The sequence below is a fragment of the Lissotriton helveticus genome, chromosome 2_1, assembly GCF_964261635.1.
Source record: "Lissotriton helveticus chromosome 2_1, aLisHel1.1, whole genome shotgun sequence".
NCBI classification, from domain to species: Eukaryota; Metazoa; Chordata; class Amphibia; order Caudata; family Salamandridae; genus Lissotriton; species Lissotriton helveticus.
In genome coordinates this window covers 1024620345-1024646558 of record NC_136059.1, presented here as the reverse complement: position 1 = coordinate 1024646558, position 26214 = coordinate 1024620345, and the positions used below count along the sequence as shown (strand labels likewise).

Below are 26214 nucleotides of genomic sequence, written 5' to 3'. Positions count from 1 at the left end.
TGACAAGGCCCTGCAATGTAACCTGCGCCAAATACTTGATTTGATTTGATTTGATAGAAATTTATATTGCGCAGAACAATAACCCGCAGGTATCAAGGCGCCTAACAATAATATCAAAAGTCTGAATCAATCATCATTACACATAGGCCTTCAAGAAGAGGCGGGTCTTTAAGGCACTGCGGAAAGTCTGCAGGGAGGGTAGGGACCTAAGATCCAAAGGAAGATCGTTCCACCATTTGGGAGCTAAAGTGGAAAAAGCCCTGCCACCCCATTTAGCTCTTCGCACACGAGGGACTGACAGAAGCATTTTCCTGGAGGAACGCAAATTCCTTCCAGGGATGTAGTGGGAGATGATAGAACCCACTCCAGAGTCACTGTTTCTTGCAATGGCTCTGTATATCATGCACAGGACCTTGAACCGTACTCGGTACTCTACAGGGAGCCAGTGCAACGTTTTTCTGGCCAAGGTGGCCGAAGAGCGTTTAGGAACATCCAGGACAAATCTGGCCGCGGCATTCTGGACTACCTGCAAGCGCTGCAGGAGGGTCTTATTTAGCCATACAGCGCATTGCAGTAGTCCAGGCGAGAGCCAATGAGCGCGACAGCTATTTGCTTTCTGGACTGCACAGAAAGATATTTCCTGATCCTTCGCAGGGTATGGATAAGGCCCCAACAGGTGGAAATGGTCCTACTCACCTGTCTGCCCATATCCAGGGCAGAATCTACCATCACCCCAAGGTTTTTTGCAGATGTAGTGGGGGAGGGACACGCTCTGAGCGAGTCAGGCCACCAGCTAGAAGACCAGATGTTTTCATTCCCACCAAACACCATCACCTCAGTCTTCTCCCCATTCAGTGTGAGAGAATTCTGGATCATCCAGTGACCAACCGCCTCCATGCATGATCTAAATTTGGAGACGGTCTGCACATCTGAATGGGAGAGAGAGACGAGTATTTGGGTGTCGTCAGCTTAGGAAACTACCTCCATCCCGAAAGTTCTTATTAGTCTGGCCAGTGGGGTCACATAGATGTTAAATAGGGTCGGGCTAAGAGCCGACCCTTGTGGGACCCCACATAGCACAGGCCGGGATGGAAATAGAAACTCACCCATCTTGACTCTTTGTTCCCTCCCAATGAGGAAGGAAGTCAGGAGATCTAGAGCTGCGTCCTTCACCCCCACATCCCTCAGGCGAGATGAAAGAACTGAGGGAGAGAGGGTATCAAAGGCCGCAGTTAGGTCTAACAGGACCAGGAGGGTGGTCTGGCCTCTATCCACTGTCGTGCGGATGTTATCGAGCACGACAGTGAGGGCCGACTCGGTGCTATGTTCCCTCCTGAATCCATGCTGGGAAGAGTCAAGACAGCCCGAGCTTTCCACAAAAGCGGCGAGATGCTTATTCAGATGTGTCTCAAGCATCTTCGCAGGGGCGGGAAGCAGCGAGATCGGACGGAAGTTTTTCAGGACTTCCGGGTCAAGGGAGGCCTTCTTTAGCAGAGGTTTTACTACTGCTTTCTTCCATTCCAAAGGGAAGACACCATCTCTTATTGCTAGATTCATAATTTCTAGCAGTGGTGGTAAGAAGGACTCCCTGCACTGCTTGATGATTTTCAGAGGGCAAGTATCCAAAGGAGAGCCGGATTTGATCTTATTAAGCAGGACTTCAAGATCCTGCAGTTCTAGGGGTGGGAAGGAGTCCAGGGTGCCCAAAGGGGGAGCATCGAAGGTGGACACATTCGACTGAGCCAGGGCAGTAGGCACACTAATACAAGCTCTTTGTTTCTCAAGAGCTAGGTGAATATCCAATATTTTAGTGTGGAAGAATGAGGCAATCCTATCACATAGGTCCTGCGAAGGAATAACAGGGTCAGGAGTTTGTAAGTTGACTAACGAGTTGACTATACTTCTATCCCTATACGCAGACGATATTACCCTGTATGTTTGGGACCCACAACAAAATCTGAACCTGATACTGCGTGAGTTCATAGTGTTTGGGCGGCTTTCGGGGGTCCAGATAAACTGGGGAAGTCTAGTGTTTACCCGCTAACGGTGGCTACAAAGCGCTTCTCCCTGGACTATCCCTTGGAGTGGTGTGATGAGGATCTGAAATATTTAGGGATCAGAGTTACCGGAGATAGGGAGGAACTTAGGAGGATGAATAATGGGACGGCCATAACTCGGATGGCAGATAGCGTTACAAGTTGGGCGGCTTTGCCCCTTTCCATGGCTGGCCGCGCGTCTTTGATAAAAATGGTGATTCTTCCCCAGCTGTTGTGCCGGTTTCTAAATATACCCTTCTACCCGGGTGCGCACTTCTTCAAGACACTTAAATCGGAGATGATGCGCCTCGTGTGGGGAGGTAAACAACCCAGATTGCAGTGGGAGGTAATGATGCAGCCCTACTTGCGGGGGGATTTGGCATACCGAATTTCGAGCTATATTATACTGCTGCGCAAGCCCATTATGCGTGGTTTTGGGTGAAGCAGCCGATGTGTATGCCACAGGTAGCAGCGGAACACTGGTTGGCACACCCCACTCCAATAGAAGTGGCACTATATCTACATGTAGGGAACCGGGAAAGACAGCCCAATGCCCTCGATTGCACGATAGCAGACTGGCAGCGTATAGGACGCATGCTGGATGTACCTCTGTTGTATTCGCCATTACTGCCCCTTGCTTACAACCCTAACATGCCGCTGCTACAGGAGGCTATTTTCCGTAATTTTACATCAGACCCACATCAACACCTGGGGGACTTGTATAATGATGGCCAATTTCGCACTATTGATCATATATTTCAAAAAGCGCCGAAGACACCACTTATGGTTGTGCTAGACGTTGCTTTGGATCCATGAAGTGGCTGACCCAGCAACTATATCCATGGCCCCTAAAAGTGTAAGCCCTTTGTACACTTAGAAAGCAATCTGTGGAGCACAATTTTGAACTTCACGAATAGGAAGTTTTTTGTTTTTAAATGGAGCCGAATGTTGTATGTTCTTATACACATTTTATAGAAAGTAACCATGGACGGAGTTCGCGGAGTAGCGCTACGCGGAACTCCGCAAGCGGCAAAGTTCCATTAAAAAATCCTGTTCGCAGTGATTGCACAGTGCGGATGCAATCATTACGAACGGTACCTTGCAAAGCGCAAGCGATCCCTTCATTCCCTTTTCTGCTCCTGGAGTAGATGTTTACTTGAGCGCAGCTTTCTCAACGCGAACAAGCAGTTTCTCATCGCAATGAAAACTTGACCACCCCGCATTGAGAAATCTCGCTAGGAGGTTGCTTTTCCACGCTTGTGCTCGCCAACTTGATGTTGACGATCGCGAATGAGGAAAACTCCACTCTGCGGAGCGGAGTTTTCCAGAACTCTGCGTAATGCGGAGTACAGGAAACTCCGCAAACTCTGCAAGCGGAGCTCACCGCCCAGGCTTAATTGAAACCGAAGTCAAGCATACAGTGACTGGAACTAGTTCATTTTGTTTTTACTATTTATGTGCGATTGGATAATCCATTCCTCACAACCAACCTTAAGAAAGGTGGTAGAGTATTATGATGAGCAACGGTGTGACTTGTTTACCCTTTTAATTTTCTTCTGTGTTTTTGCTTCAGAATTATCCTGGATAGGGTCTTTAAGGGAATCAAAAAGGATATGGAAAATAGTACTCCGTGAAAAAAGGAGGGTGCCATCAGAACATTCCATGTTTAGAAACATTTTTTTTTTTTAAAAGAGCAACCTGGATCAGTGAGAAAATATACAGCATAATTTACACAACATGTCTGTGACATTGCGCACCACCTTCTACATCAGTGCTTGGATACGTACCATCCTGTGCCATTTCCTTCTCCTCCTGGTCATCCAAATTGAGGAGTTGCTCTCGTTCAACTTCCTCATTGTTGATTTCTTTTCTGGAGTTTTGGTTTGCTGGTTCCTCGTCCTCTGCTGCTTCTAGTTTATCCTCTTCCTCATAAGGTCCTAGATCATTCCCCGGCTGAGCTTGCACAGGGTTGCTATCCTTTGAAGGCTTGGATGGCTGCGGAGGGGGAGCCTGTTCTTCAGGCGTCCCATTGTTCACTAAACTGCCTAAGTTTAAATCACCCACAGAACGAGAATTCTTCTGGTCACCTGAAAAACACCATCCAAAATAACAATATATTTTAGACACTGTAATAGGTCTCTACTTACGCCAAATACATCATACAAGCCATGGTAAACAAGCATTTGCAATGCAATAGGTCTCGCATTAGGAAAGTTAGAGCTATTGGTCTTGTAAATGACAAATTTTTTGTTTATGTGTTGGTTTTGAAAATAGCGAAATTACTAGCTTTGTCATTTACGATGCCAATACTTTTATCTTTTGCAAATGTGACACCTATAGCATTTGTAATGCAACATGTTTTGTATTTACGTTACTTAGATGTATTGATATTACAAATAACAATGGCTAATTTTTTTAAAATAATTAATACTTAAATAAAAGTTATTGTAATTTATAATGGCAATAGCTTAAACTTTTGTAAATAACTTTTGTGAAGATTATGTTCAGTGTATTTTATTGCGACGAAAATCCAAGAACAGAAGGGAAATATTAACATCTTTTTGTGACATTTGTAATAAAGCTTGAAACATTGAGAGAACATATTTGAACCAGTTGTTGTTGAATGGTTGCACAGATTGATACTGTGGTGGCGCTGAGTGATGCTGTGGCGATCAGTGATGCAGTGGTAGCGCATAGTGATGTTGTGGTGCTCCTGAGTGATGCTGTGGTGCCCCGGAGTGATGCTGTGGTGCCCCGGAGTGATGCTGTGGTGCCCCGGAGTGATGCTGTGGTGCCCCGGAGTGATGCTGTGGTGCCCCGGAGTGATGCTGTGGTGCCCCGGAGTGATGCTGTGGTGCCCCGGAGTGATGCTGTGGTGCCCCGGAGTGATGCTGTGGTGCCCCGGAGTGATGCTGTGGTGCCCCGGAGTGATGCTGTGGTGCCCCGGAGTGATGCTGTGGTGCCCCGGAGTGATGCTGTGGTGCCCCGGAGTGATGCTGTGGTGCCCCGGAGTGATGCTGTGGTGCCCCGGAGTGATGCTGTGGTGCCCCGGAGTGATGCTGTGGTGCCCCGGAGTGATGCTGTGGTGCCCCGGAGTGATGCTGTGGTGCCCCGGAGTGATGCTGTGGTGCCCCGGAGTGATGCTGTGGTGCCCCGGAGTGATGCTGTGGTGCCCCGGAGTGATGCTGTGGTGCCCCGGAGTGATGCTGTGGTGCCCCGGAGTGATGCTGTGGTGCCCCGGAGTGATGCTGTGGTGCCCCGGAGTGATGCTGTGGTGCCCCGGAGTGATGCTGTGGTGCCCCGGAGTGATGCTGTGGTGCCCCGGAGTGATGCTGTGGTGCCCCGGAGTGATGCTGTGGTGCCCCGGAGTGATGCTGTGGTGCCATAGCTAGAGTGAGGGCGATAGCTAGAGTGAGGGCGATAGCTAGAGTGAGGGCGATAGCTAGAGTGAGGGCGAGAGCTAGAGTGAGGGCGAGAGCTAGAGTGAGGGCGAGAGCTAGAGTGAGGGCGAGAGCTAGAGTGAGGGCGAGAGCTAGAGTGAGGGCGAGAGATAGAGTGAGGGCGAGAGATAGAGTGAGGGCGAGAGATAGAGTGAGGGCGAGAGCTAGGAGTGAGGACGAGAGCTAGGAGTGAGGGCGATAGATAGCTAGAGTGAGGGCGAGAGAGAGAGTGAGGGCGAGAGAAAGAGTGAGGGCGAGAGCTAGGAGTGAGGGCGAGAGCTAGGAGTGAGGGCGATAGATAGCTAGAGTGAGGGCGATAGATAGCTAGAGTGAGGGCGAGAGAGAGAGTGAGGGCGAGAGAGAGAGTGAGGGCGAGAGAGAGAGTGAGGGCGAGAGAGAGAGTGAGGGCGAGAGATAGAGTGAGGGCGAGAGATAGAGTGAGGGCGAGAGATAGAGTGAGGGCGAGAGATAGAGTGAGGGCGAGAGATAGAGTGAGGGCGAGAGATAGAGTGAGGGCGAGAGATAGAGTGAGGGCGAGAGATAGAGTGAGGGCGAGAGATAGAGTGAGGGCGAGAGATAGAGTGAGGGCGAGAGATAGAGTGAGGGCGAGAGATAGAGTGAGGGCGAGAGATAGAGTGAGGGCGAGAGATAGAGTGAGGGCGAGAGATAGAGTGAGGGCGAGAGATAGAGTGAGGGCGAGAGATAGAGTGAGGGCGAGAGATAGAGTGAGGGCGAGAGATAGAGTGAGGGCGAGAGATAGAGTGAGGGCGAGAGATAGAGTGAGGGCGAGAGATAGAGTGAGGGCGAGAGATAGAGTGAGGGCGAGAGATAGAGTGAGGGCGAGAGATAGAGTGAGGGCGAGAGATAGAGTGAGGGCGAGAGATAGAGTGAGGGCGAGAGATAGAGTGAGGGCGAGAGATAGAGTGAGGGCGAGAGATAGAGTGAGGGCGAGAGATAGAGTGAGGGCGAGAGATAGAGTGAGGGCGAGAGATAGAGTGAGGGCGAGAGATAGAGTGAGGGCGAGAGATAGAGTGAGGGCGAGAGATAGAGTGAGGGCGAGAGATAGAGTGAGGGCGAGAGATAGAGTGAGGGCGAGAGATAGAGTGAGGGCGAGAGATAGAGTGAGGGAGGGAGAGAAATAGAGTGAGGGAGGGAGAGAAATAGAGTGAGGGAGGGAGAGAAATAGAGTGAGGGCGATAGATAGATAGAGTGAGGGCGATAGATAGATGGGTGTGTGTGGTTGTGTGTGTGGTTGGGTGTGTGGTTGGGTGTGTGGTTGGGTGTGTGGTTGGGTGTGTGGTTGGGTGTGTGGTTGGGTGTGTGGTTGGGTGTGTGGTTGGGTGTGTGGTTGGGTGTGTGGTTGGGTGTGTGGTTGGGTGTGTGGTTGGGTGTGTGGTTGGGTGTGTGGTTGGGTGTGTGGTTGGGTGTGTGGTTGGGTGTGTGGTTGGGTGTGTGGTTGGGTGTGTGGTTGGGTGTGTGGTTGGGTGTGTGGTTGGGTGTGTGGTTGGGTGTGTGGTTGGGTGTGTGGTTGTGTGTGTGGTTGTGTGTGTGGTTGTGTGTGTGGTTGTGTGTGTGGTTGTGTGTGTGGTTGGGTGTGTGGTTGGGTGTGTGGTTGGGTGTGTGGTTGGGTGTGTGGTTGGGTGTGTGGTTGGGTGTGTGGTTGGGTGTGTGGTTGGGTGTGTGGTTGGGTGTGTGGTTGGGTGTGTGGTTGGGTGTGTGGTTGGGTGTGTGGTTGGGTGTGTGGTTGGGTGTGTGGTTGTGTGTGTGGTTGTGTGTGTGGTTGTGTGTGTGGTTGTGTGTGGTTGTGTGTGGTTGTGTGTGGTTGTGTGTGGTTGTGTGTGGTTGTGTGTGAGATTGTGTGTGAGATTGTGTGTGTGTGGTTGTGTGTGTGTGTGGTTGTGTGTGTGTGTGTGGTTGTGTGTGTGTGTGTGGTTGTGTGTGTGTGTGGTTGTGTTTGTGTGGTTGTGTGTGTGGGGTTGTGTGTGTGGGGTTGTGTGTGGTTGTATGTGTGTGGTTGTGTGTGTGTGCGTAGTTGTGTGTTGTATGTGTGTGGTTGAGTGTGTGTGTGTGCGTGGTTGTATGTATGTGTGTGTGCGGTTACAGAAGGATGTACGTGGAAGAGAGCAGCAGATCAGCACAGCAGAAGAAAACAGGGAGTTAAAGAAGGAGGCGGTGGAAGAGCAGCAGATCAGCACAGCAGAAGAGAACAGGGAGTTAGAGGAGGAGGCGGTGGAAGGGAACAGCAGGTCAGCACGGGAGAAGAGCAGAGAACAGGGAGTTAAAGAAGGTGGTGGGGTGGAAGAGAGCAGCAGATCAGCACAGGAGTACAGAACAGGGAGTCAAAGAAGGAAGCGGGTGGAAGAGAGCAGCAGATCAGCACGGGAGAAAAGAACAGGGAGTTAAAGAAGGAGGCGGGTGGAAGAGAGCAGCAGATCAGCACAGGAGAAGAGAATAGAACAGAGAGTTAGAGAAGGAGGTGAGGTGAAAGAGAGCAGCAGATCAGCAGAAGTTAACAGGAAGTTAAAGAAGGAGGCGGGGTGGAAGAGAGCAACAGATCAGCACAGGAGAAGAGAAGAGAACAGGGGGTTAGAGAAGGAGGTGAGGTGGAAGAGAGCAGAAGATTAGCACAGGAGAAGAGAACAGGGAGTTAAAGAAGGAGGCGGGTGTAAGAGAACAGCAGATCAGCACAAGAGAAGAGAACAGGGAGTTAGAGAAGGAGTTGGTTGGAAGAGAGGGAGGGCGATAGATAGAGGGAGGGCGATAGATAGATAGAGGGAGGGCGATAGATAGAGGGAGGGCGATAGATAGAGGGAGGGCGATAGATAGAGGGAGGGCGATATATAGATAGATAGAGGGAGGGCGATAGATAGATAGAGGGAGGGCGATAGATAGATAGAGGGAGGGCGATAGATAGAGGGAGGGCGATAGATAGATAGAGGGAGGGCGATAGATAGAGTGAGAGGGCGGTATAGTGGTAGAGTGGTGAGGGTGTGTGAGAGGGTGAGGGTGTGTGAGAGGGTGTGTGAGAGGGTTAGGGGGTGTGAGGGTGAGGGGGGGTGAGGGGGTGTGAGGGTGAGGGGGTGTGAGGGTGAGGGGGTGTGAGGGTGAGGGGGTGTGAGGGTGAGGGGGTGTGAGGGTGAGGGGGTGTGAGGGTGAGGGGGTGTGAGGGTGAGGGGGTGTGAGGGTGAGGGGGTGTGAGGGTGAGGGGGTGTGAGGGTGAGGGGGTGTGAGGGTGAGGGGGTGTGAGAGTGAGGGGGTGTGAGAGTGAGGGGTGTGAGAGTGAGGGGTGTGAGAGTGAGGGGTGTGAGGGGTGTGAGGGAGGGGCTGTGTGAGGGTGAGGCAGTGTGAGGGAGGGTGAGGGGATGTGAGGGAATGTGGGGTGAGGGTGTGTGTGTGAGGGTGAGAGGGTGTGTGAGGGTGGGAGGGTGTGTGAGGGTGAGAGGGTGTGTGAGGGTGAGAGAGTGAGGGTGTGTGAGGGTGAGAGAGTGAGGGTGAGTGAGGGTGAAAGGGTGGGTGAGGGTGAAAGGGTGGGTGAGGGTGAAAGGGTGGGTGAGGGTGAAGGGGTGTGTGTGAGGGGGTGTGTGTGAGGGGGTGTGTGTGAGGGGGTGTGTGTGAGGGGGTGTGTGTGAGGGAGTGTGTGTGAGGGAGTGTGAGGGTGAGGGGGTGTGAGGGTGAGGGGGTGTGAGGGTGAGGGGGTGTGAGGGTGAGGGGGTGTGAGGGTGAGGGGGTGTGAGGGTGAGTGAGGGTGTGTGAGGGTGAAAGGGTGAGTGAGGGTGAAAGGGTGAGTGAGGGTGAAAGGGTGAGTGAGGGTGAAAGGGTGAGTGAGGGTGAAAGGGTGAGTGAGGGTGAAAGGGTGAGTGAGGGTGAAAGGGTGAGGATGAGGGGGTGTGAGGGTGAGGATGAGGGTGTGTGAGGGTGAGGATGAGGGTGTGTGAGGATGAGGGGGGTGAGGGTGTGTGCGAGGGGGAGGGTGTGTGAGGGTGAGGGTTAGGGTGTGAGGGAGGGTGAGGGGATGTGAGGGAATGTGGGGTGAGGGGGGTGTGAGGGTGAGAGGGTGAGTGAGGGTGAAAGGGTGAGTGAGGGTGAAAGGGTGAGTGAGGGTGAAAGGGTGAGTGAGGGTGAAAGGGTGAGTGAGGGTGAAAGGGTGAGTGAGGGTGAAAGGGTGAGTGAGGGTGAAAGGGTGAGTGAGGGTGAAAGGGTGAGTGAGGGTGAAAGGGTGGGTGAGGGTGAAAGGGTGGGTGAGGGGGTGAGGGGGTGTGAGGAGGTGAGTGAGGATGGGGTGTGAGGGTGAGGGGTGTGACAGTGAGGGTGTGAGGGTGAGAGGGTGAAAGGGTGTGTGAGGGTGAAAGGGTGTGTGAGGGTGAAAGGGTGTGTGAGGGTGAAAGGGTGTGTGAGGGTGAAAGGGTGTGTGAGGGTGAAAGGGTGTGTGAGGGTGAAAGGGTGTGTGAGGGTGAAAGGGTGTGTGAGGGTGAAAGGGTGTGTGAGGGTGAGGGTGTGTGAGGGTGAGGATGAGGGTGAGGATGAGGGTGTGTGAGGGTGAGGATGAGGGTGTGTGAGGATGAGGGTGTGTGAGGGTGAGGATGAGGGGGTGTGAGGATGAGGGGGTGTGAGGATGAGGGGGTGTGAGGATGAGGGGGTGTGAGGATGAGGGGGTGTGAGGATGAGGGGGTGTGAGGATGAGGGTGTGTGAGGATGAGGGTGTGTGAGGATGAGGGTGTGTGAGAGTGAGGGTGTGTGAGAGTGAGGGTGTGTGAGAGTGAGGGTGTGCGAGAGTGAGGGTGTGCGAGAGTGAGGGTGTGCGAGAGTGAGGGTGTGCGAGAGTGAGGGTGTGCGAGAGTGAGGGTGTGCGAGAGTGAGGGTGTGTGAGAGTGAGGGTGTGTGAGAGTGAGGGGGTGTGAGAGTGAGGGGGTGTGTGAGAGAGGGTGTGTGTGAGGGTGAGAGGGTGTGTGAGGGTGAGAGGGTGGGTAAGGGTGAGAGGGTGGGCGAGGGTGAGAGGGTGTGAGGATGAGGGTGTGTGAGGGTGAGGATGAGGGTATGTGAGGGTGAGGATGAGGGTGTGTGAGGGTGAGGATGAGGGGATGAGGATGAGGGTGAGGGTGAGGGGGTGTGAGGGTGAGGGGGTGTGAGGGTGAGGGGGTGTGAGGGTGAGGGGGTGGGTAAGGGTGAGAGGGTGGGTAAGGGTGAGAGGGTGGGTAAGGGTGAGAGGGTGGGTAAGGGTGAGAGGGTGGGTAAGGGTGAGAGGGGGTGAGGGTGAGAGGGGGTGAGGGTGAGGGGGTGTAAGGGAGGGTGAGGGGATGGGAGGAAGGGTGAGGGGATGGGAGGAAGGGTGAGGGGATGGGAGGAAGGGTGAGGGGATGGGAGGATGGGTGAGGGGATGGGAGGATGGGTGAGGGGATGGGTGAGGGGATGGGAGGGTGAGGGGATTTGAGGGGGTGTGAGGGTGAGAGGGTGTGTGAGGGTGAGAGGGTGTGTGAGGGTGAGAGGGTAAGTGAGGGTGAGAGGGTAAGTGAGGGTGAGAGGGTAAGTGAGGGTGAGAGGGTAAGTGAGGGTGAGAGGGTAAGTGAGGGTGAGAGGGTAAGTGAGGGTGAGAGGGTAAGTGAGGGTGAGAGGGTAAGTGAGGGTGGGTGTGGGTGTGAGGGTGTGTGAGGGTGAGTGTGAGGGTGTGTGTGAGTGTGAGAGGGTAAGTGAGGGTGAGAGGGTAAGAGGGTAAGTGAGGGTGAGAGGGTAAGTGAGGGTGAGCGGGAGAGAGTGAGCTAAGGGGGCGGAAGAAACGTCTGCAGGGGAACAGAGACAGAAGAGCGATGCACAGAGACAAAGGGGATGAGAGGAAAGGGCGAACGGGGGAGACACAATTGAAAGCTAAATGCAATTCTGCTGTCATTTACCTTGAAGCATTAGATTGGCACAATAACCAAATCTGTCTTGGTTTCCTCTGCGTTGCCTAAATACATTTTGTATTTGGGGCTTTTATCACTTAGAGAAGTGAGTAGAGCTGTTGTACACATGGCATGACTGAGCATATAAGGCCACCTATGAGACTTTGTGAATTCAACTAAATACATCTGTCCCTTGGTGCCGTTGTTTCATGGCGTGTATTAAAGTTTCCCATTGCCATCCCACCAGCAAATTCTGCAGCCATCAGCCTATTCCATTGTTCGTTTTAGAAACTAGGCCAATAGTGAGCATAGGTTAATTAAAGTTTAAATGTATAGTGGGCACGCTAAAATGTTTTTTTTGTGCTGGTTTGTAGCGTTAAGGGAAATGCGGGCTTTCAGTTTATGATGCGAGCTCACTCGCCACGGGGTGAACGGATTGCATTTGGCACATGCATTATGGTGTTTGTTATGGAGTAAATGAGAAAATACACAAGCATTTGGCGCTGGCAGGAGCTATTGAGGCGGTGTGACTTTTGTACCCCTGGAGGTGTTCACGAGTTCCAGCACTTCATGGTGGAGTGGGGACTGGGAGACGCCTGGGAGAGGAGGGAGGAGGTCTGGCAGGGAAGGAAATGCTGCGAGGGAGGAGTCCGTATTGAAGAGGCATTGCGGCCTTGAGGGTGAGGTTGTGTTTGTGCCGAGTGAGGGTGGCGGGGGGGCTCAATGCTCAGGGGGAAGGCGTGGGTGCAAAAAAAGAGCTTCAAGGAGCATGCCGCAGCTTGCAAAACAAAAGAAAGGCGGCTCTGCTTCATGCTCTGGTGAAACTGCCACACATAATGCACAGCCAAAAGCGATCTCTTTCTCAATGGCTTCGTTCCCATATGGGGAAGGGCAAATTAAGTTGTGCAAGCCGCCGGGGAAGGGATGCCCCCTCTTGGCTTTTTCAGGTGAACATTCCAAGTGACTCCACTTACTTTGATGAGCGTCTGAAATGGTCGCCACTAAGCAGGTACCTCTGACGCACATTGCAAAGGCCTGTCAAGCACAGCGGAGGAAGAGTTTCGCATGAGGCCACAGATTTATTTTATATCTCACAATACATGGCGGCAGCACAGCAAAGAATTTCAAAAACATATTTTTTTGTTTGTTTTGTGACGGAAGGAATGAGAACACATTCATCATTAAGTGCCAGCGAAAGCCCCAGGTATTTGTAGGTAATGAATGAGAAAATGAAACATATTACAGGGAGCTTCCAGAAATATCAAAACCGCATCTTATTATTTAACGGTAAAAAGATCGACCACAAAGAAAAGTAATATGTTGTACTTTATGTTGAACTGTCTCCTAAGATTGAGGTCGCACAATCATGGGAGGCCCCTGGGTGACCAGTGATGAAAGAGAAGGGGGGGAGGAGAAATCCGAGCAAGGCTGTGTGTGGGGAGAGAGGAACAGATGGCCGTGAAGCAGGGGGCGGGGCAGCGGAACCCTTTGATGTGGCCTGGCGGCCGTGAAAGGAGAAATGCTGCTGCCAGGGGGAAGGCTCGTGCATGAGAGCAGGTCACGTGATTGTGATTCACGTGAACTGTCCAAAATCCTCTGGAGGAGAGCCCTTGGCCTGAAGTTTGGTTTAACTGCATTAGGGCTCTTTTCCTATTCCTGCGGAATAGGAAAGGGGCGAGCCCTAAAAAAAATTACATTGTGCACAAGACCATACAAACCCAAATTTACACACTTTAAATCGTGCTAACTGAGCAACATTCTTTTGTGAGAAGCCAACCTACAGCGGCCTTCAATGCTAAAATGTGTCCATGTTAATAAAAGGGTCCACTTGCTGTCAAGCTAGAATGAGTTACATTCCATAACCCTTTGTACTTCATTAAACTAATTTGCATTCATAAATACTGACTGAACACCACAGGAGTAGCTTTGCCCCTTCACTCAGGGCTGGTTGGTCAGACACATCTAAGAATGATTTTAAGTGAACTTCCTAAATGTGTCATTTCTGTCCAACTTGGTATGTGAAGCATTATATCAATTCAATAAGTATTTCACTGCTTACCTTATGTAAAACTAGAAGGTAAACGGATAAATCCAATCCCCACACAAAATCAAAAGCACTGTAATTAAGAAGAACACATTACTGTGCATTTATTTTCTCAAATGCATATGGACCCCATCTGTTCAGCATTTAAGAAGCCATGTGGAGGGCTTTCAAATTGATCATAAAGAAAAAAGATTTTGATTTTAGACATGGCTGTAGAGGCCTGAACAATCTGTACATTTTTCAGCTACTAATGCAGTGAATGTTCCCCTTTACACTTGAAGTGTTATTGCTCTGCTTGTGTCAGTGTCTCGCTTTTTATAAATTATTTTCAGTTTTGCCTGCACCACATCTGTTGAAGGAATTTTGGATGAATTAAAAATGCAAAGATCCCTTAGTTTTACACCCAGTCTTATATTATGACCTCTAATATTACGCCCTACCTAAAAATGAAAAAAAAATGCTATTCTTCGGTTTTGCGTTCACCATAGGCAGGCAGTTTTCTGAGGCCCTATGTGACTCAAGGGCGTTTAGGGAATCCTTGTAACATGTAGTGCTTCTGCCCTTGGAAACACGAGCACCAGGAACTACTGCAAGCTTAATGCATTGTCATGTACCTATTCTTTAGAAATTGACATACAGGCAGTGGATATATATATATATATACACACACACACACACACACATATATATACACACACACACACATATATATATATATATACACACACATATATATACACACACACATACACACACATAAACAAGTGCGAGTTGGCCTGAAACGCGTAGCTGTTCTGTGTGGTTGCGACAATAAACCATCTTTGCTGATTCCTGTGGTCCGTCTCCCTCGTTTGCCGGCGTGCGTTGCTGCCTGAAACGCTGCGAAATTCGAGGAGGAGCTTGTATATATATATATATATATATATATATATATATATATATATATATATATATATATATATATATATATAATCAAACAATGCGCCCAGGCGCTATGGAAGGGCTCACAGCGGCACTCCCTGCCCTCCGGCTATGTGCGGCTCCCGAGCAGCTTCACATTCTCATTCCCAGTTAAAATAATTACAAAGTCCGACGTTCTGTACAGGCAACAGTGTCCTCGCCCCAGCCTTCACGAGCGCAACCTTCCTGTATTCTTCGTGAAGCGGAGTACCTTCCCACGGCTGGGCTGGTCGTGCAATTAAATATATATATATTTCACTGAAAAAAACACAGGTTTCAGGGGTGTTATAGTTAGTTGGACATTTCACTCTTACAAAACCATTGAAATTCCCCCGTTATAGTTAGTTGTACTAACTATAACTCGCGCGCCCGCAATCCACTGCTGATGATGTCACGTATTACATCATTCATGACATGGTCAGTGACATCACTGATGACATCTCAAATTACATCACTGATGACATCACTGATGACATCATTCAGTGAATGTGGTTTGCTTCGATATTTAAAAAAGTATTTATATATATATATATATATATATATATATATATATATATATATATATATATATATATATATATATATATATATATATATATATACACATATACATACACACCCCCCCTCCCCCCCCCACTTCAGATACTTCATGGAAAGTTTTGATGTGAACAGTCAAGGGGGCCTAAAATAAGATATGGGGGGGGTTCCAAAACGCATAAACCCCATGCATTTTCCATACACTACATTAAGAAGTGCACCAGCAAAAACTGCTGGAAAGAATTACACCAAATTTGGCAGGAAAGTAGATCTTCGCACGCAGATTGTGCTTTTTGTGATTTGTTGTTAATTCATTCAGTAGATTTTGAGAAATTAAGATTTAAAAATATTGTATATCTGGACGATTCGGTCCGCGAGAGGCTTGCAGGAGTGTGAGTTTAAAAATATAGTGTTCTGATTGGCCTTGTCCTGATGTTTGAAAATTAAACAAAAACAAATATTTATATAAGGGGACAGGGTAGGGGCACCTTGCCCCTTAATGCCTCATGGGAGGGGACTTAGAGGAAAAAAATACATTTAAAAAATGTGTTTTTTGCCACGATCCCGTGGAAACCCCAATAGGACCTCCATCCCCAGGGTCAGATATATTTAACAGGAGGGGGGCCATGCACCTAAAGTTGTTTTCGGCCCCAGTGACCCCATTCCCTGGAGCCAAAAGTATTTTTTAATGGTAATGGGACAGTTTTTGGCCCTGGGGATCCCATACCCATGGACCCAAAATAATTTAAGAGAAGGGGGGCACCAGCACCCCCCTACGAGCCTTAAAAAAAGCCTTGGAGACCCCACCCCTTAGGGCCATAACAACTTTAAAGGGCTGCCCCCCCCTCCTCCCCCGAGCCTTTAATGACCTCGGTAACAATCCACCAGGGCCGGATCACTTCTTGTGTCCCAGGCAGCCCACCCCCGGGACACAATTGTTTCTATGCATGCACAACTTGTTACGAGGCCGCATTAACACAAGGGAGATGATGAGTAAGTAAGACCACATGCTGTCAAACATTTTAAGGCAGAAAGAAAATCAAGGAAATACATATGCTGAAGGTACTAAAGAATGGTCAGAGAGAGGAGCCTTCGAGAAGCACTGCTAAAAGGAGACTGTTGGGGGGAATGAGGTGAAGAACAAGCCCTAAAATACAGCTGAGTAACAACCTTCTCGACTATCCTAATGGAGACTGACATATTGCACGGCATGAGTTAGATCGGACAGGTGTTGTCCAGGCATCACCCATTTTATATGATGGTTATAAAAGCGATAGCAACACTAAGAGGTCCAAAATGAGGGCATAATTCACCCACCAACCTTTCTTTCACGGTTCTCTCACTCACCCACTATAAACCTGATTGAAACGGCCCTCCGTTCAACCTGGTTTAGCTACGGTGAAGCAAAATGTAATGAGAGCAATCAGTCCAACTTCACTAGCACTATATAGGACAGGTAGGCATGTAGGTACAGCTGAACAAAAGGTCACTCCCATCCAAAAGGACCAACATGAACCACAGTGGTTATAGTGAGGGCAAGTGCTTAGGACCCCTACGTTATCTCAACTCCTCATTCACAGCGCTGAAACACTGGCTTTGGGGAATTCAACGTGGTCACTTGCACAGCAGCTTCATCACTACCAAACTCAGTGACCACCCTAAGTTCCAGATGTGGCAACAAAATGAAGTGAGAATAAAGCACAGATAATGGTGGTGTAATCGAGGAAAACAAGGACTAGACCATGGGTCAGACATGCTCAGAAGATTTGGAAAGGAGCAAGTAGAGAATATGATCTATGAAAGGAGAGGAATTGGGTCATTGGAGAAACAAGAGCATGAGGCGAATGAAAATAGATTTGACAGAATTATGTGGGCAACCACCATAGAGAAGGGGAAAATGTCTTAAATGGTCCCAAAGGAGAAGTCAGATTACTCACAGAACTAAACAAGAGGTAATCTAACCAGAACATATCCTGAAAGTAATGTGCCTAGTCAGACAGAAATAAATCCAAGATGTAACAAAGGACAAAATGCTTATCTTCATTATGATCTTTAAAATTTCCAAAAATGAACTCTGAAAGTCTTTGCCCAGAAACAAATCCTGTGTATTGATGAAAGTAAAGGCAGAAACTGCTGTTTTAAGTTTCTCACTCCTTAAAACCAATAAATGGGGCATTTGTTGTAATGGTATAACAACTGAACATTGTAATGGAAATTTACAGGAAACCCAGACAAATATTTAAATTTAAAACGATCCTTTGACGTTTTGCAGCCTACAATGGATTTCACATTCCACCCATCAGTACAGGTAAAAGAATATGCTCATGATAAGTCTTCCCTCCTCACCGCTGTTCTGAAGAGCTGGGACTACTGCATTTGCAAATACAAATGATCTATTAAAATTGTGGCAGCCTATGAATAGACAGCACCCAGGTCATTCCCAATGTCATACAGGATCAGAAGTCACCCGTCTGCTCCATTTCTGCCACTTTCCTCTCCCACTGGCCCCGCCTTTGAAGGAGGAAGACCAGGCCTTCGATGCTGGATTACTGATATCCCTCATCCATGCCATTCCTCGTCTATCATAAACTCAAGCAGGAATGGCATAAGCTGGCACAGTAAAAATGCAGGATAGTATAATTCAGAAAATCAATGTAAAAGCCTAGGAGTCTATTCATTTACCCCATAGAGGATTTTAATTTCCTCTCTGGTCTCTGTAATTATTTCAGAAACATTGCATGAATATTAATACTTGCATCTCAGCCTGATGCACAGATGCCCTCTGATGACTTCCAAGACAAAAGAAATTTAACAGCCAAAATGCTTATATTGGTGTGACTCGCTCTCCTGAAGTGTAGCAACTCACAATCCTGAAATGTGGCTACGCCCGTGGTTTAATCCATGGAAAGTTGAGAAATTTTCAAGGAAATTATGAGATTGTGAGTAACACACTCAGATTAAAAAAATAATTTTCATCTTCAAGAAAAATGACCGACTAAGGAGTACAACATTATGAAAGATTTTGCAATATACAGCAAAGTGCTCTGGGTAATATTTTTACTGAGGGCATATAGTGAATTCTGTATTACAAAAGTGCTCACTAGTTTGGCACATTACAAAGGATCCAATAGTAGCATTTTTTGTTAACGATGTTTAAAAAAAAAAAAAACTGTAGTACCTACGGGAACCAGCATTTGTAAAAACAAACAAAACAAAAAACACACACACACACGTTCTTCCAAAGCCCAGTATGCTCATTGATTTTCACGGAAAGCACCAATGCTACCTTGATCTTCCTTGTCCAGGTTAGGATGCACTTCTTTCAGACCGGCTGTTGGCTTGGGCCTGTCAGCTATCACTTCATTTGCATTTTTGTTCTTTTCTTCTTGTTCCTCTGCAATGGCGTTATTGGACTCCTGTTTCTGAAGCTCTATTTCCTTCGGGTTTGCTGGCTAACGGAACAATTACAAAACACATTAGTCTAAATGGCTTCCCATAATGGTTTTAGTATTTCAAGTCACTCAACAGTGATCATTCTTTTACACATTACACATAACAATAGTCATACTAAGAAACTGGTTCAGTGGTAGGTATGTTCTATACGACAGCCACACTAGTTGAGTTCAATACTTTGACTCTCCCTTCGTAGCCATCGTCAAAAAACTTCAGTGTTTTCAATTTTAACTGTCTCCCCAATTAAGCATTCCATAGCTTGTACATTTGTGCAGAGCAAGCTGTCCAAAGTTACACTCAAAATAAATATTATAACACATAATGTGAACTTTGAAACAACTCCTCCATTCTTTCCCTGCTAATTTGTTTCATTTATGAACTTAAGACCCCGATCACCACTCGCTTAGGTCACTTTGGTAAATTTATGTTTCAGTGGGTACAGTTTGATGCATCATTTTTCCACTTTTAGAAATTCCACCTTTGTCTGCACAAAAAACCGATGGATAGAAAGAAACATTTCATTTTATTTTTTTTAAATGTGGCTAATTTTACCTGTGCCTGTTCTTCGACTTTCATGGCGTCAGCCTTTCCGCCCACGTTCTCATTCATCTTCTTCAACCGCTCTTCGCACTGGTCGCTTATCTCTTTCATCTTGCTGGCGCACTGCTCCCTTAAAGAGATGTGAAGACTGGTCACCATAAGCTTCTCACAGTTCCTTTACCCCTGGAGCAACGACTGAACAAACGGATACATTAACAGAACCAGCAATGGAAAAGCAAATAGGTCTTGCCTATGCAAGTGCTATTGGCTTTGGCAATGCGTCTTAGCCATTATGTACACAAGTGTGGCTACTGTTCGGCATGGCTAAAAGTTAGTGGTGCTGGGTGGGGTTAGATTGCGGTAGAGTGGAAGGGGGTAGATTAGCATAGAGTGAGGTAGAATGGAGTAAGGTGGATTGGGGTTTGGTAGACTGGAGTGGGGTGGGGTGGATTGAATTGGGGTTGATTAGGGAGGAATGGTGTATATTGGGTTAGAGTAGATTGGGGTGGAGTAGATTAGAGTGGGGTAGATTACAGGCCTCATAAAATCCACTCACCTACTCGCTATGGCGAGTCAGATGATATCAGGTCGAACTATATTTAGGACCTACTCGCCCGTTCTGGCGAATTAACAAACAGGTGTTCTTTTCAGTCGAAAAAGTGAGGTAGTGATAAAAAGCCTTCAAATCTTGGTGTTACCTTGTCAAATTTGCTCTGTGTTCAGACACAGGAGGTCTGAAGTCCGTTTACACATACTTTTCCTCCTCAGAATGCAGAGATCTAGGATTTTTGTAAAGTGAACTGTCTGACCTGCTATACGAAGTGTGAAATGAAAGGCTGTAGGGTATCTGGTTTTTCCTAACACACATTTAAATAGCTAATAAGGCAACTGTACAAACACTTGGTGATGTGCAAATGATAAATATGTTTTCCGACACCTTAGTTTCACACATTATTGGTAATACACTGTATAGTTCATTCAGTAAAGCTGCAAGGTAGTGGGAGGGTTTTTGGCCTTTCTTGGGAATGTACTGTCTGTGAATGATAGTGCAATAATACAACAGGCCTTAATAGGACTTTGTTACTTTATCTGTAAGCATCTATTCGTAGCATGTAGTGCTGCAGATTCACATGCTATGCATACTCCTGCCATCTAGTATTGGGCCGGGACTCTGCAAGTTGTTTTTCTGTTTCCTCAAGGAAATTTTCTTGTCCGCATCATGCGTTGCATCTCCTCCTCCTCCTCGAGGCATTGCACATGTTCAACAGCTCCTTTGTTAGATAATGTTTAACTCTTGCCATATAGAAAGTGAGGATGTAGTCTTAGTTAGCTTTGCTGTTGAACATGCTGTATACATGTGTATTTGTATCACCATCTAATAACTGCAGCATGTGAATCTGCAGCACTACACACTACGAATAGATGCTTACAGGGTAAGTAACATACACCATTCATATCATGTGTTGGCAGCAGATACACATGCTACGCATAGACTGTAAAGCTGTACGTTCTCTCGCGATGGCATTAGGCACGAGATGGTGCATATGTTTGACATAATGGGCGTAGAAGTGTTTGCCTTACTCGGGTCTGCTGTCTGTGGCTTGCACATCTACACAATAGGGTTTAGTAAAAGTATGTGGGTTCAACCAAGTTGCTGCTTTGGAAATATCAATTAATGGAATATTCCCCAAAAAGGCAAATGATGCTCCTTTTTTCCCTTGTTGGCCAAGCTCTAGGCATAGCTGTTAGTGTTCTTTTGGCTTTGGCGTAGCAATTTATATACATTTGACTATCTATCTTGTTATTCCTTATTTTGAGATAGCATTGCCTTTGTGAGGATTTGAAAATGTTACAAATAGTTGTTGGGTTTCTCTGAAGGGTTTTGTTCTTTCCAGATAGTAAATAAGAGCATTTGACAGCTCGTGTATGTAACGCCTTTTCTGCTACTGCTTCTGGAAAGAAAATGTATAAGTTCAAAGTTTGATTTAAATGAAAAGGTGTGATGACCTTTGGTAGAAACTTTGGGTTTGTGTGTAAACGCCCTTTTTCTTGAAATACTTGAAAATAAGTTCTCTATTGCGAGTACATGTATTTCACTGACTCTTCTTAGGGAGGTTATTGCCACAAGGAAAGCAACCTTTCATGTTAGGAACTTGATATTTGAAATTTTTGTAATGGCTCAAAGGGTGGCCCATGAGTCTTGTTAACACAATTGTTTAAGTTCCATTTAGGTACTGGTGGTGTAATAACCCTTTTTAAACCTTTCATAAAAACCTTTATTACAGGTATTAGGAAAAGGGATTGGGGTTTTCTGTTTTGTACGCAAGTTGCAATAGCTGCTAAATGTCTGCGTATTGAAGAGTATGCTAGGGAAAATGCTACTTACCAGTATGTATCTGTTCTTGGCATGTAGAGCTGTAGAGTACTACACTTTGCATTAGATCGCCACCTGGTGTTGGACTTGGATGATTGCATGTTGTCGTCTTGGAAGAAGTCTTTTGTAGTCACGAGATAGGCGACTCCTCCCATGGACGATAGTGCGCATGGGTATCGGCTCCATCCTTAGATTGTTTTTCGTCATGATGGCGTTAGTAGAAGTAAAGAAAGGATGTCCATGCGTGTATATCTAATTAAGATAAAACTGGAACAGATACAGGTCCAGGGGAGGCGGGAGGGCGTGTAGTACTCTGCAGCTCTACATGCCAAGAACAGATGCATACTGGTAAGTAGCTTTTCCCGTTCGAGGCATATGAGCTGCAGATTCTACACTTTGCATCGATTGTGCAGCAGTGTCTCCCCTAGCGGTGGTCACCTGTATCCGTTGCAGTAGTTTGAAAGAGTTTTTAGAACTGCTTGGCCTACTGCAGCTTGCTGCTTGGCTTGCACATCAACACAGCAGTGTTTAGTGAAGGTGTGTGTTGTAGACCATGTTGCTGCCTTGCAGATGTGTTCTAGGGGAATGTTCCCTAAGAAAGCCATAGAGGCTCCTACTTTGCGTGTGGAGTGCGCTCTAGGAGGAACTGTTAATGTACATTTTGCTTTTGATAGCATATTTGTATACATTTTACAATCCACCTTGCAATTCCAGCTTTAGAGATGGGGTTGCCTTTATGTGGTGGAGAGAAAGATACAAAAATTGCTTTGTTTTACGAAAGGATTTGGTCCTATCTATATATTAAAGAAGAGCTCTTTTAACGTCTAGTGTGCGTAGAGCTCTTTCTGCTACAGAGTCAGGGTTTTGGAAAAAACACAGGTACCTCTATAGATTGGTTTAAATGAAAAGGAGTAATGACTTTTGGAAGAAATTTAGGATTAGTTCTTAAAACCACCTTGTTATGGTGTAATTGTAAGAATGGTTCTTGTATAGTGAAAGCCTGTATCTCACTTACTCTCCTAAGAGAGTACCTGTTTTCCATGTGAGGAATTGCAGTTCACATTTGTGTAGAGGTTCAAAAGGCGGTCCCATGAACATTGTAAGAACAACGTTTAGGTTCCACACTGGAGAAGGTGGTAACCTGGGGGGAATGATTCTTTTTAATCCTTCCATAAATGCTTTAATAGCAGGCACTGTAAAAAGAGACCGATGTTGTCTATTTTGTAAATATTGAATTAAATTGAATTGAGTGATTTTTATAGAGCGCAATAGCTACCCTGAGGCGTCCTAGCGCTGTAGATTGACGGATGTGATTGAAGGAGGAACTGAGTTTATTTATTGAATAATAAGGTTTTTAGCTTTTTATGGAATGATAGAAGGTTGGGCTCTAAACGAAGGGGGAGGGGAAGGGAGTTCCAGAGTCCTGCTGAGTTGAAGGAGAATGTTCGGCCCCCACACCTGGCTTTCCGAATCCTATGAGTTCTGACTCAGAAGGCATGTGCAGATCTAAGCTGTCTGCTCGGGTGATAGGGGGAGATCAGAGAGTGAATAATGGTCGCTCCCTTCCTCCAGAAGGCACGGTGAGCAATGCACATGCTCTTAAATTCCATTCTTTTCCTGATGGGTAGCCAATATAGGTCTCAGAGTTCAGATTTTACGGGGAGACAACGAGGGATCTGGAGAAGGGTAAGGGCCGCGCAATTCTGGATCACCTGGAGCTCGTTTAGGGTCGATTGGGGGGCTCCCAGGTAGAGGGCGTTCCCAAAGACTAGCCGGGAGAGAATCAGGCCCCGAATCATAATCTGTCTTGCCTTAAATGGGAGGAGGGGGAGGATTTTACGGATGATTCGGAGTATACCAAAGCAAGTGGCTGAGAGTTTGACTATTTGGAAATTGAAGGTTAGTGCCTTGTCCAGCCAGATTCCTAGGCTCTTGATTGTGTCTTTAGCTCTAGGAGCATGTCCAAGAGAGGTTGGTCATATGGAGTCTATGGATTTTTGGGGGTAGTTGCCTAACACCATCAGCTCTGTCTTGTCTCCATTAAGTTTGAGACAAGACAAAGTCATCCAAGAGAAGACTGCTTCTAAGCAGCCCCTCAGGTCGCTCGGCTGGGTCAAGGGGTGGTTCAGGGCCACCACCAGCTGAGTATCGTCAGCATATGAGATGATTTGCACTCCAAAGGGGCGGACGACCTCAGCTAGGGGGCGCATGTATACATTAAAAAGCCTGGGGCTCAGGGAGGAGCCCTGTGGTACCCCACAGCCGAGTGGTTTCCTGGGGAATGTGACATTGCCCTCAAAGACTTGAAAAGAGCGGTCTGATAAGAAGGATTTGAGCCAGGTAATTGCTTTTGTTGCTATTCCTAGATCGGAGAGCCTATGTAGAAGGATGTTATGGTTTACGGTATCGAAGGCGGCACTGAGGTCCAAGAGAATGACGGCCGCAGTGCCACCTTGATCCGTAATCATCCTAGCTCCCTCGGTCATGGCGAGGAGGGCGGTCTCCGTCCCGTGCATGGGTCGAAACCCTGTTTGGGAGAGATCTAGCAGATGGTTTGTTTCCAGGAACTCTGTAAGAGTGTTATTAACATGTTTTTCCGTGATTTTGCTTAGCCAGGGTAGCAGGGAAATGGAACGATAGTTCCCTGGGTTTTTCTGATCAAGGTTGGCTTTTTTGGGAAGGGCTTTGACCATTGCCCGTTTCCAGCTGGGTGGTACGATGCCTGTGGCCAGAGAGGTGTTGATCAGGTCAAGAATAGTGGGGAGAATATGTGACGAGACTGTCCGTAGAGACTGGGCTGGTGCTGGGTCACTAGGGGAACCAGATTTAACCCGGGTCATGACGGTTTGAAGGATAGTGGAATCCAATTGGGGGGGAGTTTCCAAGAGGACGGCGGGTAGGGGTCCCGCGTCCTTGTGTCCAGTTGGGAGGGGGAGAGGTAGAGCGTGAGGAAAGGAGGAGTAGATGGTGTGGATTTTATTATGAAAATACTCGGCTAGATCATTACAGCGTGTTTAGGTATAAGGATCTAAAGGTTTTTCTGGGAGTTTAAGCAAGGTTTTGGCGATTTGATAGATTTCTTTGGGCTTTGATGCTGCCGCGTTTATTTTGTTTTCGAAGAAGATAGATTGAGCACTGCTAATTTTATTTTTGTAAAGTTTTATGGAAGATCGATATGCAGTTTTGCTTAAAGGGGAGTAATCTAGACGCCATTTCCTTTCAAGTTTTTTACATTGACGTTTCATGTTGCGTAGATCCAAGGAGTACCAGGGCGCATTCTTTGGGCTGTGTTTTGGTTCAATATCGGTCAATGGAAGTATTGAATCCAGGGACTGAGTTATCCATCTGTTGTAATTCTCGTTACTTAAGATGGGATTGGGGTTGCATGGAGGAATGGAAGATTCCAGGGTGGCTGCCCACTGTGTGTGGCTAAGTTTTGACCACTTGCGGTCTCTCCGGAATACCGTAGGTGGGGAGGGGTGAAGGGTTGGGGTTGTCCAGAAGAAGGGAATCAAGAAGTGGTCAGACCACTGGAGGGGGGAGGGTATGCCAATTGAGAGGTCCGTGCAGTTGCTGAAGATAGGGTCTAGGAGATGGCCCCTAGAGTGGGTCGGTTTCAGTACTCGTGACAATTGTAGTGCCTCGAGGCTGTTTGTTAATTCTGTGGATGCATGGTCTGAGGGGTCATCAAGATGGATATTGAGATACCCTAGAAGGGTATAGTTGGGTAGGCTACAGGCTCTATTAGCTATAGAGAGGGGAAAACAGTCGAGAAATTGACCCATAGTGCCAGGAGGGCGGTAAATGAGGATCCCTGAAAAGGTACAGGTGGGAGAGAATTCTAGGGAGAAGGAGAGGCTTTCGCAACTGGGTATTGGGTTGGGGGAGCTGCGGCAGTCATAGCATTCTTTATATATGATTGCTAGGCCTCCACCTCTTCCACTTGAACGATCTTCTCGAAGGATTTGATATCCTCTGGGTAGGGCTTGAATGATGTCTGGATCAGAATCTACATGTAGCCAAGTTTCTGTGAGGAACAGCGCATCTGGTTCCAACTCGTCTAGAATTAACAAGATCTCTAAAGAGTGTTTGGGAAGTGACCTACAATTTACAAGGAGCATGTGGCGCTGAGTGATAGGATATTGGGGGTCAGGGTTGGGCTGATAGGCACAGTGTGGACAGGTAAATCTTTTCACTGCCGGGTTCCATACGGAGAGACAATGCGCGGAAGTTTTTCCTCTTAGTTCGAGGAGGGAACCGGGGTTGTAAGTTATTGGTTGGGGGCGGCCAGGGGTCATGGCCCCATGTCCCGGACGGGCACAGACGGGCTTGCCTTTGGCGCGCCGCTGCGCGCGTCCGCTGCGCGTGGTAAATGACATGGCCTTTTATGCTTGCCTGTTACCAAAGGCTCTGCGCTCCTCCCCTCTAGCCCGGAAGTGATGACTTTGCCGCGCCTCCCTCCACAACAATCGGGAATAATTCCCGTGGTGGACCGGGGAGTATGCGGGGAAACCAGGAGTCAGAGGGTGCAGAAAGTGCAGGGTAAGTCCTAGGTATACAGTATAAGTGAGTTAAAATACAATTACGGCGATTTTTTAAAAGTTTCAATAACAGTGAGGATCGGCAAGCCGAGGTCTGCTCAGCTCAGTTGCAGCGCTTCAAACACAATTGCTGCAAGATGTAGGCATATAGGTGAATATGCCAAGTTACATCTTTGTAAATGTAGAAGGTAGCAAATGATATTTTGTATAGAAGCATCCAGGGGATCAATTTGGTTATTTTTGCAATAAATGGAAAGGCCTTTCCATTTAGCAGTATAGCAAGCTATAGTTGTAGGTCTCTTGGCCTCTTTAATGATGTTCATACAGTCTGGTGATAGGTTAAGATAACCAAACTCGAAGACTTCAGGAGCCAGATCCAGTTAATTTGGGTCTGGATGTCTGATGTCTCCATG

At 47.5% G+C, this 26214-nt stretch overlaps 1 protein-coding gene across 4 annotated transcripts in view; it reads right to left on the bottom strand.

Annotated features, from left to right (window-relative positions):
* GOLM1 (golgi membrane protein 1) overlaps window positions 1-26214 on the bottom strand; it is a 723783-nt gene that overhangs the window by 80858 nt on the left and 616711 nt on the right. For all 4 annotated transcript variants that reach the window (XM_078675795.1, XM_078675793.1, XM_078675791.1 and 1 more), the window contains 3 exons: window positions 18899-19016; window positions 18180-18345; window positions 3824-4123 (listed from right to left, as the gene is read on the bottom strand). In XM_078675795.1, coding sequence (XP_078531921.1) covers window positions 3824-4123; window positions 18180-18345; window positions 18899-19016 — 584 coding nt within the window. The remainder of the gene's footprint in view (window positions 1-3823; window positions 4124-18179; window positions 18346-18898; window positions 19017-26214) is intronic.